This window comes from Triplophysa rosa, linkage group LG16 (assembly GCF_024868665.1).
Source record: "Triplophysa rosa linkage group LG16, Trosa_1v2, whole genome shotgun sequence".
NCBI lineage: Eukaryota > Metazoa > Chordata > Actinopteri > Cypriniformes > Nemacheilidae > Triplophysa > Triplophysa rosa.
This window is the reverse complement of record NC_079905.1, coordinates 23522336-23534663: the sequence shown is the minus strand read 5'-3', so window position 1 is coordinate 23534663 and position 12328 is coordinate 23522336. Positions and strand designations below refer to the sequence as shown.

At 40.7% G+C, this 12328-nt stretch overlaps 1 protein-coding gene across 2 annotated transcripts; it reads right to left on the bottom strand.

Annotated features, from left to right (window-relative positions):
- Positions 1-6608: 6608 nt before the first annotated feature.
- On the bottom strand, positions 6609-11435 carry 42sp43 (P43 5S RNA-binding protein). Of its 2 annotated transcripts, XM_057354304.1 has the most exons (9): positions 9528-10469; positions 9294-9394; positions 9000-9093; positions 8805-8890; positions 8655-8728; positions 8300-8380; positions 8006-8235; positions 7868-7921; positions 6609-7736 (listed from the first exon to the last, which is right to left on the bottom strand). In XM_057354304.1, the coding sequence occupies exons 1-9, from the start codon at positions 9663-9665 to the stop codon at positions 7488-7490; spliced, it is 1107 nt and encodes a 368-aa protein (XP_057210287.1). In that variant the 5' UTR covers positions 9666-10469; the 3' UTR covers positions 6609-7487. The 2 variants fall into 2 exon arrangements, with proteins under 2 accessions (XP_057210287.1, XP_057210288.1); XM_057354305.1 differs by lacking the exon at positions 9528-10469 and adding an exon at positions 11173-11435 and having other exon boundaries at positions 6610-7736; positions 9000-9394.
- Positions 11436-12328: the final 893 nt, after the last annotated feature.

Here is a 12328-nt window from a genome sequence, read left to right as displayed (position 1 = left end):
GGCCTTAGCCATCCTCGTCACAGCCCGGGAAGCATGCGAGGTGGTGGCTAATTCTCCGGAGAAAACAGCCACCCGTGACCGCAACGTCTCTATGACCATCTGCCCGCAGTGCGGGCAGGATGAGTCCACGAAGGCTGTCTCAGCGTGTTGGACCCCCAAACACCTGACACAGACATCGTGCTTGTCCCCATCCTCGATGAGGACACCGCACCCAAGAGAACAGCGGGACATGCCGCGCTGGAGAAATTAGCTCTTTTAGAACGCAGACGGTGAGTCACCGTCTGCAGCTCGAACACGTCTGGAACCGCCGAGACGCCCAGGGGAAGTCGCTGCAGGAAGGGACAGTCCGCTGCACCACGTCGTAGAACCGGCAATGTAGAGAATTTGCTAAGCAGCAAGAGAAGATCTTCATAACCGAAGGCTCCGAAGAACAAAAGGTGAATGAATGATGCACGCCGTCTCCCTTTTATACCCGGATGTCAGGGGCGGAGTCCGGCATGCAAATTTCATTTGCCAATTTTCATTGGCCTTTTCTAAGCAGTCGGAAACGATTGGTTCTCAGGGACGAACCCCATCTGTCGGTTCGACACAATGTCGAGAGACCGACAGAAAGGGAAAGGATGTTTCCCATCGCGAGGACAAAAGGAAAGGACTTCGTTAACTGTCCGGTGAAGAAATTCCACCACGTTTGTTCCAATCTATAAAGAAGAAAACCAAATGATAAAATATCAATACTCCGATACACTTAGCACTGTGTCTTGACATTAGGTATATATGCAAGTAATTGAAATGTTTGGTTTAAAACGGATGGAGCAATATACAGTAATTGACTGGCCGATTAATGTCCAGAGTGGACTCCGAGAGAGGCGTTCCTGAACCGGGAATGCTGGACCGCGCTCGCGAAGCACTCGCCGGTTTGACTCACTTTTAGTTCAATTCTCACTAAAGTTCATAGACTTAGCTTACATGTGATGGGGTTATAAAATTGTATTAATTCGCAGTGTCGCGCATCTTAACAGGACTATGCGAGTCAATTTATGTAATGGCGATCTGAGGTAACAGCTGCTGGTCGTCTAAGGTGGGCGGAATGGCCAAAAATCTATTTCACGGAATGAGTAATTTTATTTCACGGCAACGATATATTTAATGAAACAATCTCCCATTATAATTCTATATTTTATACCTCATTTTTCTTAGATTGATTTAACTAATTTATTTATTACAGTTCATTTAAATGCTCACCATAGTTAAAATGTAGGCAAGTTATGAAAATGTACTAAAGATATCAAATTAAGTTCTGATAATCAGATGTATTATTTATTCATATTTATCTTCTGGCTATATCATATGTATACAGTAGGAAGATAGACAACATATATAACAATAAAGTATGATTATGCACAAACAATGAGAGTACAGTATATGACTTAACTGGTGTTCATGGGGTCTGTACTGTAGGTCTTTATCGCTCTTCACTATCTATTAGATGAGCACTTTTAGTGTGTTGCGACTCTCTGTCTTTAGGTTTGTTTATTCTCGGGCATGTTTTTGCACTGCGAGTCTCTGGTGACTCCTCACGCGTCTCCCAAAACTGGAGGTAGAAGCGCGTCACATCAAAGCGCTCACGCGCTCGCGAGCATCATCGCGCATTTCAACGCAAGTTTCACCTTGGCTCGCCTGAAGTTAAACTTTATTAAAACAGCTTTACAAAACAACCTGACTTCTGAAATACGTGTTGAGAATGAGCTTTTTTAAATGCTGGCGCAGATCCCTGCACGAGCACTGCGAGTGAGAGAGAAGCGCCGGACTGGAGCGGATCACTAAACTACAGACTGAAAGAAGGTCAAAAGAATGTTTGATACGTTCATTTGTTACGGGTGGATTAATTCATTAGTTTTTTTTCAGAATAGCGCATAATTTGCAGAGCGCCGAGTTAACCACGCCTACTTATTTACATTCCGCGGAATACACGGAATAGAAAAATATTTTACGGTTGACATTTTATTCCGCGGTAACGTAATATTCCATCATTCCGCCCAGCCCTATCTAAATTACATCAATAACGTTAATTAAGACACTGTTGCCTTGCAAAATGTTACAAATTCTGCTCATTTCAATAAATATTCACTTAAAACGTAAAAAACGTACCTTTAAATTGCTCCAAGTGGCTTTGCCCCTTTGTTCTTTATAAAAATGAAAGTTGCTAGTACACTAAACGTCTTCAGGGCGGGAAGCCCGTGAGCCTCTTCAAACAACCAAGCACATTAACCCAGCGAGTTTAACCCAACACCTGGAAAACTAAAACTACCCAAAAAGTGTTTAACATGTGGAAAAATAACCCAACGGACTCAACCCAGCATTATGAGTTAAAAAAATAACCCAGCCATTTTTAGAGTGTAAATATAGCATACAAAATATTTAAAAAAAATAATTGTCTGTATTATTTATAAATTAGATCAATAATATGAGGTAGGAAAGCAGCTTTGAGAGTTCATTAAAAGTTTATTAAATAGAAGCATTTTGTCTGCCTAGCTAGCTGTAGCTGTAGTGAGCTTGCTGTGTTTGCTTAAACTGGACTAGCTGTTTGTTAGCAAATAGACAATAGACTATTGAACTTCCTGCACTGCTTTTATGGTAAACTGTTATTTGTTAAGTAGCTGTTGTTAGCACCTAGCCATCTAGCTTGAGTTTTCACCTAGCACTTTTAGGCCTAGTCCACACGTACGCAGGTATTTTTTAAACAGACTTTTTCCTTCTACGTTTAAAAAAACCAGCTTCCTCACGGAAACACAAAAACACGCTATAAAGTGCAACCAACAGGTGCCGATAAAACCCTAAACATAAAGCCGTGTTGGCCAATCAGAAACCTTGAATCTGATGTCAAACAAAGTAGATTGCGGCACGCATTCCAACGTCATACACCAAATCTCCGGTTTCACTGTCTACACGACAACACTGAAACTGGAGTTTCTCAAAATCTTCACCCTGGCCGGAGTTTTCAAAAAAGTTTGGTTTCCAGTGACCAGATACAGCGTTTGCGTGTGGACGAACGGCCAAACCACATAGAAAAAGCTGCGGTTTTGAAAATACCTGTGTTCATGTGGACAGGGCCTAAGTCACTTTGAAGCCTTGAGCTGTTAAATGAGTAGGTGGTCTCAGCTGTGAACTGACCCATTAAGCAATCAGGGAGCCTGTATTATATTAGCACTGATTTCTGACGTGGAAGCAGCAGCCCTAGTGTGCAGCCCTCCTTGTGTGCAGATCGATGAGGTAAAGACCTGCGACTCTGTCCCCATAAAAGAACCCATGTAACACCCCTCCTGATTTCACTTCACTGGCTGCCAGTTGCTGCCCGCATCAAGTTTAAATCTCTGACACTGGCCTTCAGAACGATAACGGCAAATTCACCCATGTACCTTAACTCACTGCTCCAGGTCTACATCCCCTCCCGTCATCTTCAGTCTGAAAATGAGCGACACCTGGTTGTTCCATCACTGCGAGGCACCAAATCGCTTGCAAAAACCTTTACTCATTGGGTCCCCCTGTGGTGGAATGAACTGCCAGCCTCCACATGAACTGCAGCATCCTTCACAACTTTTAAAAAACAACTCAAAACAGACCTGTTTCGCATTTATTTGACTAACCAATAACATTTACGCGTTTGGCAGATGATTTTATCCAAAGCGACTCACATTGCATTATACAATACATTTGTTTTGGAGTATGTGCAATCCCTGGGATCGAACCCATGACCTTGGTGTTACTAGCGCCACGCTTGCTTACTCCAGATTTAATCCTCCTAGTAACACCTTGTAAACTAACGGTACTGTTTAGCGTGTTATGCTCTCCTACATGTAAGTTGCTTTGGATAAAGGCGTCTGCCAAATGAATAAATGTAAATGTAAATAACAGTAGCGGTCTGTTTAATTTCAAATCACAATCAGAATCAAATTAGAAATAAACAGCAGGTTAGACAGCTATACTTGAATCCATCAATCCTGCCTGAATACTGAATTCACTGTTCAGAGAAGAAAAACAGCACATAGTCAATAACTGGATTCTCCAAAGCATGTTTTGTTGAAAGCTGTGTGCTCTCACTGTCTTCAGTCAGGACACTTCAATGTCAGCATAGTTTTACTTTTCCTGATTCAATTCATCAAATTTATCAAACTCGTATCAAATCATACTTCAATTCAAACTCAAATGACTCCATCATGTTTGGCAGTAACGGTTAAGATGTTTCAGGACATGAGCACTGTGACATCAGCTGATCTGTAATGTACACGTACTGTATAGACACCTTTGACAAAATTAGATGAATGAACGAACATTTGTATGTTGAATTGAGTCATGTGACCTGACGCAGCTGATGTCATCATCACTCCACACGAGCTGTACACAACACCCGTTCACGCACAATGGCCCTCATTTATCAAACGATCGTACGCCAGAAAACTGTGCGTACGCTTGCTTCCACGCAAAACTTGGCATTTATCAATATGGAACGTGAGCGGTTGCTATGATCAAATCTCACGACAGGTCTCAGCTCGTGTACGCAAGTTTTGAGATAAGGTGAAGGTCCGTGTACGCTTACCCTTTTGATAACTGAAAAGTAATAATGACAAAATAGAAATAAGACATTTTTTTCATTTAGTGTAACAAATGTAAAAATAGATTTCCAATCGATTTATAGAGTACGCTATTTACTTTTCTAGCCTAATTTTATGAACATTTAATTGTTTGCAAGGTTAACGAGTGCTTTGGTGTAAAAAATTGATGAGATTTTAGGCTACTTCTAAGATAATTTACGAAAATTAAAATTCACAATTGAAAGTAAAACACTAGATAGTACATTTTCTAAAGAAACTGTGAGTGATGCTTTCGTGGCAAACCACGGAACTCGGCACTAGGGTGATGACACTTTAAGTACTAATGAATCTAACCAACCCCCATGACTCTAGATGTTCTGATACAGAGATATAGGTCTTGCTAAACGGTTGCTAGGCTAATGTGTTTGGTTGCTATGGGCGTGGCTTGGCATCTGCCAACTGATGAAGCTTCAAGCCACAAGTGAAACAAACCAACTCCCATGTCTCTACGATGTTCCTATGCATAGATATAGGTTTTGCTAAACGGTTGCTAGGCTAACCTGTTTGGTTGCTATGGGCGTGGCTTAGCATCTGCCAATTGATGATGCTCTAAGCTATGAGTGTAACGAACCAACCCCCGTCTCTCTATGATGTCCTGATGCAGAGATATAGGTTTTGCAAAACGGTTGCTATGCTGACATGTTTTGTTGCTATGGGCGTGGCTTCGAGCTTCATGATGATCCTGGGACACTGCTTGGTTGCCTGAGTAAAACGAGCCCACCCCCTCGTCTCTATGACACTGTGTTGCAAAGATATCCACCTGAACCTTTTATAATGGGAGTCTATGGGATCGGTTGCTAGGTTGCTGTAAATGGTTACTATGGGCGTGGTTTAATAACTTCATAATGATCATGTCACACTGATTGGTAGCCTGAGTCAAATGAGCCCACCCCCTTGTCTCTAAGTGGTTGTACTGCTAAGATATTCAACACGGGACGTTTTACGCCTTATATGGGCATGCTTCCTGTCGATGGGAAATTTTGGGAGGCTCTCACACCCCAGGGGTACAACTTACACCCCATTGTGAGTGATGATCTTACAGAGCCTGATAGCTTCTTCAAATCGTGTATTATTTTCATGTTTCTATGATATCCTCACTCGGAGCTACGACCCGTCAAAGTTGGGCGCAATGTTAAGTCAATGGGATTTTTCGGGTTTTTATTCGCCCCCCCATCGCACCCCCTCCACCCGATCGCTTCCTAAAGTCATCACACACCATTCCTTAACGGGCCGCTCGATTTGATGTAGTCATTCATGGGTCCAAAGCGAAAAAATAACGCGTGAATATATAGGTATCAAGGTTTTGAATGGGAGTCTATGGGCGCCATTATAAGTATACAGAAATTTTGGGAGGCTCTTACACCCCAGGGGTGCAACTTACACCCCATTGTGAGTGATGTTCTTATAGAGCCTGATAACCCCTTCAAATCGTGTATTATTTTCATGTTTCTACGATATCCTCACTCGGAGCTACGATCCCTCAAAGTTGGGCGCAATGTTAAGTCAATGGGATTTTTCGGGTGGTTTTTCGCCCCCCCCCACCCGATCGCTTTTAAAAGTCATAGCACACCATTCCCGAATAGGCCCGTCGATGTGATGTATTCATTCATGGGTCTATGCCAAAAGCTGCGGGACAAGTAGCGTGCCAAACTTTTGGCGGAACAAGAATAATTATAAGTAGATTAATCCACAGGCACGATTCCGAAGAAAAGTCCAAAAATCTATGCTGACCTTCTTAAGACTGACTGTCTTGTGCTGATGTTGTCTACCGTACAGAAGGCTGTGGTTCACCAATGAAAACATTACATTTTACCATGTCCATCTGCGGAGAAAACATGTCACTTTCACGCAATACGCCTAATATTTATCCCGTTAAAACAATTTTATTTCGTTTAAACTGCATATCCCGTCAAAACAAGAAAACATGTTTCTTTTTTAGTTTTGCTGTGAAGAACCTTTATTTTATAAGTGTAGTGTCACTCTTACAACCGTAAATCACGTGTTATACGTGTAACACTTCATATTCGAACACTATAAAACCACCTGAATTCAAACACACTATCTGGTTCTAAACAAGTCATTCACGACCTCCATCATTCAAACTCATTGTGGTGGATATGTACTTCAGCCTCATTTACTGTATACAGTCACTGACGTACTTCTCTATTTCTGTCCGTCCGTCCTCTTTCTGAGAGAGAATTTAGTAATGAGGACAGTAAAGTAGGCCAGGAATTGTGCTCATGAAGTCATCTCTACGGTCAGACATTCACCAGCATCATCTGCAGCACAACACAACTACAGATACCTCAGAACATCCGATTTACACAAAAAAACTCACGTCACATGGGTCAGGTTAATCAAACTGTCATTGTCTTCCAGAATGCAACAGTCTTTTACATTCTTTGTGCAAACATTTGCGTCTGAGAAACACCTTCCGTCAGTCACACTGACAAACACGTTCATCCCCAAACCACACAAAAGATTGTACAAATCCTCTGAGCAAAACACTCAACTCCGAAGCAGAAATAGAAAGTAGAATAATTTAACATTTCGGGAGCTTAACAGCAAAAAGAACCTTCTATACAAGTCATTGTTCAAAATATCCCCGCAAACATCAACACAGACAAGAGAAACTGACAAAAAACGGTTTATTAGCATTCAGCCATAATGCAATTGAAGAAAAACAAACAAATCCATTTTATAAAGAAAAGCTGTATTCATGTACCGTACATAACTGAAATATTCTTCAACAGAAAGTCTTCAACCATTATTTTCATCATACAGAAACTCAAATGATCCACATTAGCATGTGTTGAAAACCTGGTGTTAGTGCTCGATTCATTTTCTTTCAGCCGGTTTGGTTTGAGGCGGTTTGATGCTGAAGAGATCTCGCAGGTTCACTTCAGGATCTACGCGGTGCGGGATCTTGCGCTCATTGAAGAGACCCGTCAGATTGGCTTCACGTTTCACCTTGTGACCGATGTTCATGCGTAAAGAGAAGAGCTGACTCACGTCTTCAATCAGAGGACGACGGTTCTGCCCCTCCAAACGCTTCTGCCAACTCTTGCTGCTGCGCGTGTGTCGATGCTGAAAGACAAAACACAGCAAAAGAGTTACACGCACTCCAAACATAATCCATTAGCCACTAGTCATGAAGAGAATCCACTGGATTACGCCAAATTTCAACTACTGCTTCACGTGTCCTGAACGCCTCTCACCTTGAACTTGGCCATTTCAGGGTCATGATGTAACATGTGACGGCCGAGACTTTCCTGATAAAACAGTCACACAAGCCAGCGGTTAATCGCGCAGCCCATCAGAAGCGCACAAAAACATCAGCGATGTGCATCACTCACACGCATGGCGAAGGCTTTGCTGCAGCTGGGGAAAGTGCAGCGGTGCGAGAGCAGCTGGAGATGAACCTTTCGAATGTGATGCTGCAGGTTAAATGTGGTGGAAAAATAAGCCTGACAGCCCTGACTGGGACACAACAGAACCGGCTTCTGTAGAGCATGAGTGCGTTTGTGTTTCCTCAAAGCCTCCCTCTTCTTGAACACCTTCGTACACGCCATACAGGAGAACGACACTGTGCACAAACAACACTTCAGATGAAGAGCACAACGCACGCACGCACAGCTTTAACACCTCACCTGGATGAGTGGACTTGTGTTTCAGCAGGTTACCCCAGGTGTGTGCACTCACAGCACAGTCAGCGTGAGGACACCTATAACCTGAACACACAAGTAGATGTCTTTAATTACACACTCAACACGGTAGTGTCAATTTCAGTAATTAGTTTTAATTTTGACTATTGAAACTTTATGAAAAGAGGAATGCTTTAAAACCCACAGATCGACAGAACTTAAAACTTTACCCTTAGAAAATATTTTTGTTCATGTCACTTAAGCTGCTGACCTAGCAATTCATTTCAACTGAAATGTAATGAATTGCTTTATTTAGCAAAAGTAAAACTCTCTGTACTGTGTCAGCGGATGTGTTTCTCACCTGCGTGTCTTTTCTTGTGAGCTTTGAGCGCAATGTGAGACTCGAATCTCATAGCACAGCGACCCTTGGAGCATCTGAGACACACAACAGTCAGACACTACACCCCACAAAAACACATTTAACAACACGCACTGTATCGTGCTCCCGCACCTGAAGCTCGACAAACCGTGCGTCGCCTTGTGTAGCTTCAACGCTCGTCGCTTCCGAAACGTTTTCACGCACTGTGGAAAGTTGCACTGAGAAAGAAACCGCTTATATATGAATATTATAGCCATGATTAAGAATAGCTTCTGGTAATGTTTGAAATTGTATTCAAGTTTATCGGAATAAATAAACGAGAGGAACCTTGAAGTAGTCGCGTGTGTCGTGTTTATAACACGCGTGTCTCTTAAGTTTATCAGCGGTGAAGAAGCTTTTACTGCAGTCGGCGGCAGTGCACCTGTAAATCACAGTCATCAACATTTACAACAGGTACGAGTGACAGTCGGTCTTTAAACGGAGCTTGAAGTCAACAGTTGTGCTACATGTGCTAGTAGCTAAACGGCAACATGTAAATGCTTCATTTTTTTATTTTTCAGTATTACACGGTAGTCGTAAACTGTTCGATTTAAAATGCAAACATTCTTTGTCTTTGCGGACCTGAACGTTTTGGCGCCGTTGTGAAGAAGCGCGTGCCGCCTCAGGTGTGATCCACGCGAGAAACTGCGTTCACATTCTGCGACCGAACACTTGTGAGGTTTCTGAGGAGAAAAGAAGAAATTCACCAGCACATCCAGTCACTGACAGGCGCGCTCATACACATGACTGACAGAGCGGGACCCTCGGCCTTTTGTTTATAACTAGGTTTATCTGAAGTGAAATCGTGCGACTCACCACGCCTGTGTGCGTGCTCTCGTGCTCCCGCAGACGCCACTGGCGCGTGAAAGTCGCACCGCAGTCAGAGTACGCGCAATTAAACAACTGCAGGCGCGGCACCGCGTCCTCTTTCTTCACCATCTGTGAGTTTATCATGATTCAAAACTCGTATTTAATTTCTTTACTGTCACGTCTTGTGTCGCGTTATAGTAGGAAGCGCTGCGTGAACGAGCTCAGCTTTATTAGCTCATCAAACCCTGCCGACACCTGCAGACTGTTGCGTTAATGATCGCCAGTGACGTCATCATCAGCATTGATAAGCAGCTGCATATCAAGGTTAATTTAATCTGGTTTTTCATTGCCAATTTCAACAAGTAAGATTAAAGCAAATAATAAAGTAAATGTTAAAATATAAAAGACAATGAAGAATGTGGGCTAAAAGCTATGGATTTTGATATGATCGGTGTTCTTAAATTTATGGCATCTTTAATCTTTTATTTAAAATAAACTCTATTTGGTTTGCTATCCCATCCTATCTTTTTTTTAAATTAGGATACAATGTGACTTTGAAATAAGTAAAATTCCTGACAAAGCTTCTGTTTTCACAAGCATTTTCATAAGCCTACTTCTATTAATGTTGTTTAAACATAACTTCAGTCCACATAATATGTGCCTATGGAATAATCGCTGTATTTATGTATTAACTATTAATTGTTTTATTTCATTTTATATATAAACAACATGCTTGAAATATTATTGACCACATAATTATGATTAACACCATAATTATAACAATATGAATAACTGAAAATATTACAATGTTTTTATTAACTATTATTAACTGCAGATGTATTGCGTGATACAATAAATTGGAAGCACAACAATGCCTAATATGATGTAATGTGTTTCTCTAAATAAACTATTCTTAAATAAAAGACTAAACAAAACTGAAGATAAGATTGCTGTGAAGTTAAAGACATGTATTACTAATTTTACACCAAAACACACGGTGCAATTTGAACAGTATATAATACAATAATAATACAATGGTTTTATACAAGCAATTGTTTTAAAAAATAAGAAAACGATACATTTATTGTCATACTAAGACCTCTTCGCAAGATGTAAACACTGGTCCTGAAACACTTCCAGTTAGTTTTTATCTATGTATTTTTTAAATCTTACATATATAATGAATATGTAACTAGTAAATATGTAAGTTGATTACTGACGTTAGTTCTTTCTTGCTAAAATAAACAACACTTAACTAAAACAACAAAACAACAGTAAATAATAACAACGCCAACAATTATAATAATATATAAGAATTCAACTAAAATATCTGGACAATGAACGCTTGTATAAAACGTTGCAGATTGTTGAGCTTTTTTGTGAATGTTCGGTAAGTGCTAGCCCTAACGTTAGCTTATATGTCGCAAGCGCTAGCTAACCACGTAAATTCTATGCTATGCTAGTTCATACGTAAGCTAACTAAAACAGTAAGAACGAGATCTGTTTGATTTCACTACCTATAGCCTCATCTACATACTAGCATAGCAAGCACTTAATAAGAGACGTTAATGGTAATTTTAGCAAAGTTCTAGTGACATGAATCGTAATGTAATTTTGTAAGAATTGCAATCAGGCGCTAAAAGTAGAGTACCCAATAGACGTTCTTTCAGCCAATAGAATCACTCGGGGTCCTACTGCGATTTAGAGAGGGACTCATCTCATGAACCCTGTGGCTACCCGATCCGTCCCGGAAACACGATTTGTTCCGCGCATGCGCGAAACTGACGTCACTTCCTGTCTGAAATAAATCGAAACACTTTACGGCAGTTTCGGGTATGTAGGCTATACACTGACTGCTGTTGTTTTACACTCGGAGTTTAATATATATATTTTTTATACATTTTGTATTACATTTATTAATAAATGTATTCATTATATCTGTACAAGTTTCTTTTTTCTTAATTTGTTTCTTACAATGCTTTGAGATATTTCCTAGCTTGTTAAATTGTTGCTGAATTATAATGCATGTTTGTTTTAAGGTGGTCATAAAAAATAACTACCCGATCCATTTCGGTTAAAATTTGGTTAATATGTGGCACAAATTAACTTCATTGAATTAAATAAATGGTCAAATTAAACTGAATTGTTTAAATTTGCTAGACACAATTTGGAAAATACAGATGTGCATACAGATGTGTTTTCTTTCTATTCATTTTCTAAAGATAGGTTCTACATAACTGTTCTAGATATTTAACTGCATTTAAGAAACACGCAGAATACAGTTATATATATATTCTTTCAATTTATTTATACATTTGTTCCATTCCTCACTCACACGCTCGCTCGCTCACTCACTCACGTGCACACGCGCACGCACACACACACACACGCACACACACACTCACACACTACATTTCTCTTGTAGAACATAGCATTGACCTTTAGGCCTTGGTCATCAACACAGTACGACAAAAATGTTTCCATGTCTTCTTGGTAATGAAATATAAACAAAAAGGCATCCTTCGCCTCAGAGAATTGACCCCCCAAGAGGTTCTTGATGGCATTTTGTTGATCACCCTGTGCATCTGCAAAAAGGCAGGCTCTGTCACCTCCCCACGGAATAAGTGTCTGTGATTCTGTACCCAGTACCACGCTGTATTTAGGTCTCGGACAATGGTTGGCTGCTGCACCTATTGAAGTAAATGAAGTTTATGCTTCATTCTAATTGGTTGACTAATTAAATGGCCTATAGTCATTTATTCCTTACATAGTAAAATGGCACAACAGTTATACTATTTATTCAGCAA

Bases quoted from the DNA above. Each gene is read 5' to 3' on its own strand.
- 42sp43 (XM_057354304.1), bottom strand. From the start codon at position 9,665: ATGATAAACTCACAGATGGTGAAGAAAGAGGACGCGGTGCCGCGCCTG. The intron at 9,094-9,293 runs GTCCGCAAAGAC...TGTGATTTACAG, and splicing joins AACGGCGCCAAAACGTTCAG to GTGCACTGCCGCCGACTGCA. The intron at 7,737-7,867 runs GTGAGAGGCGTT...TTTGTCTTTCAG, and splicing joins CTGAAATGGCCAAGTTCAAG to CATCGACACACGCGCAGCAG.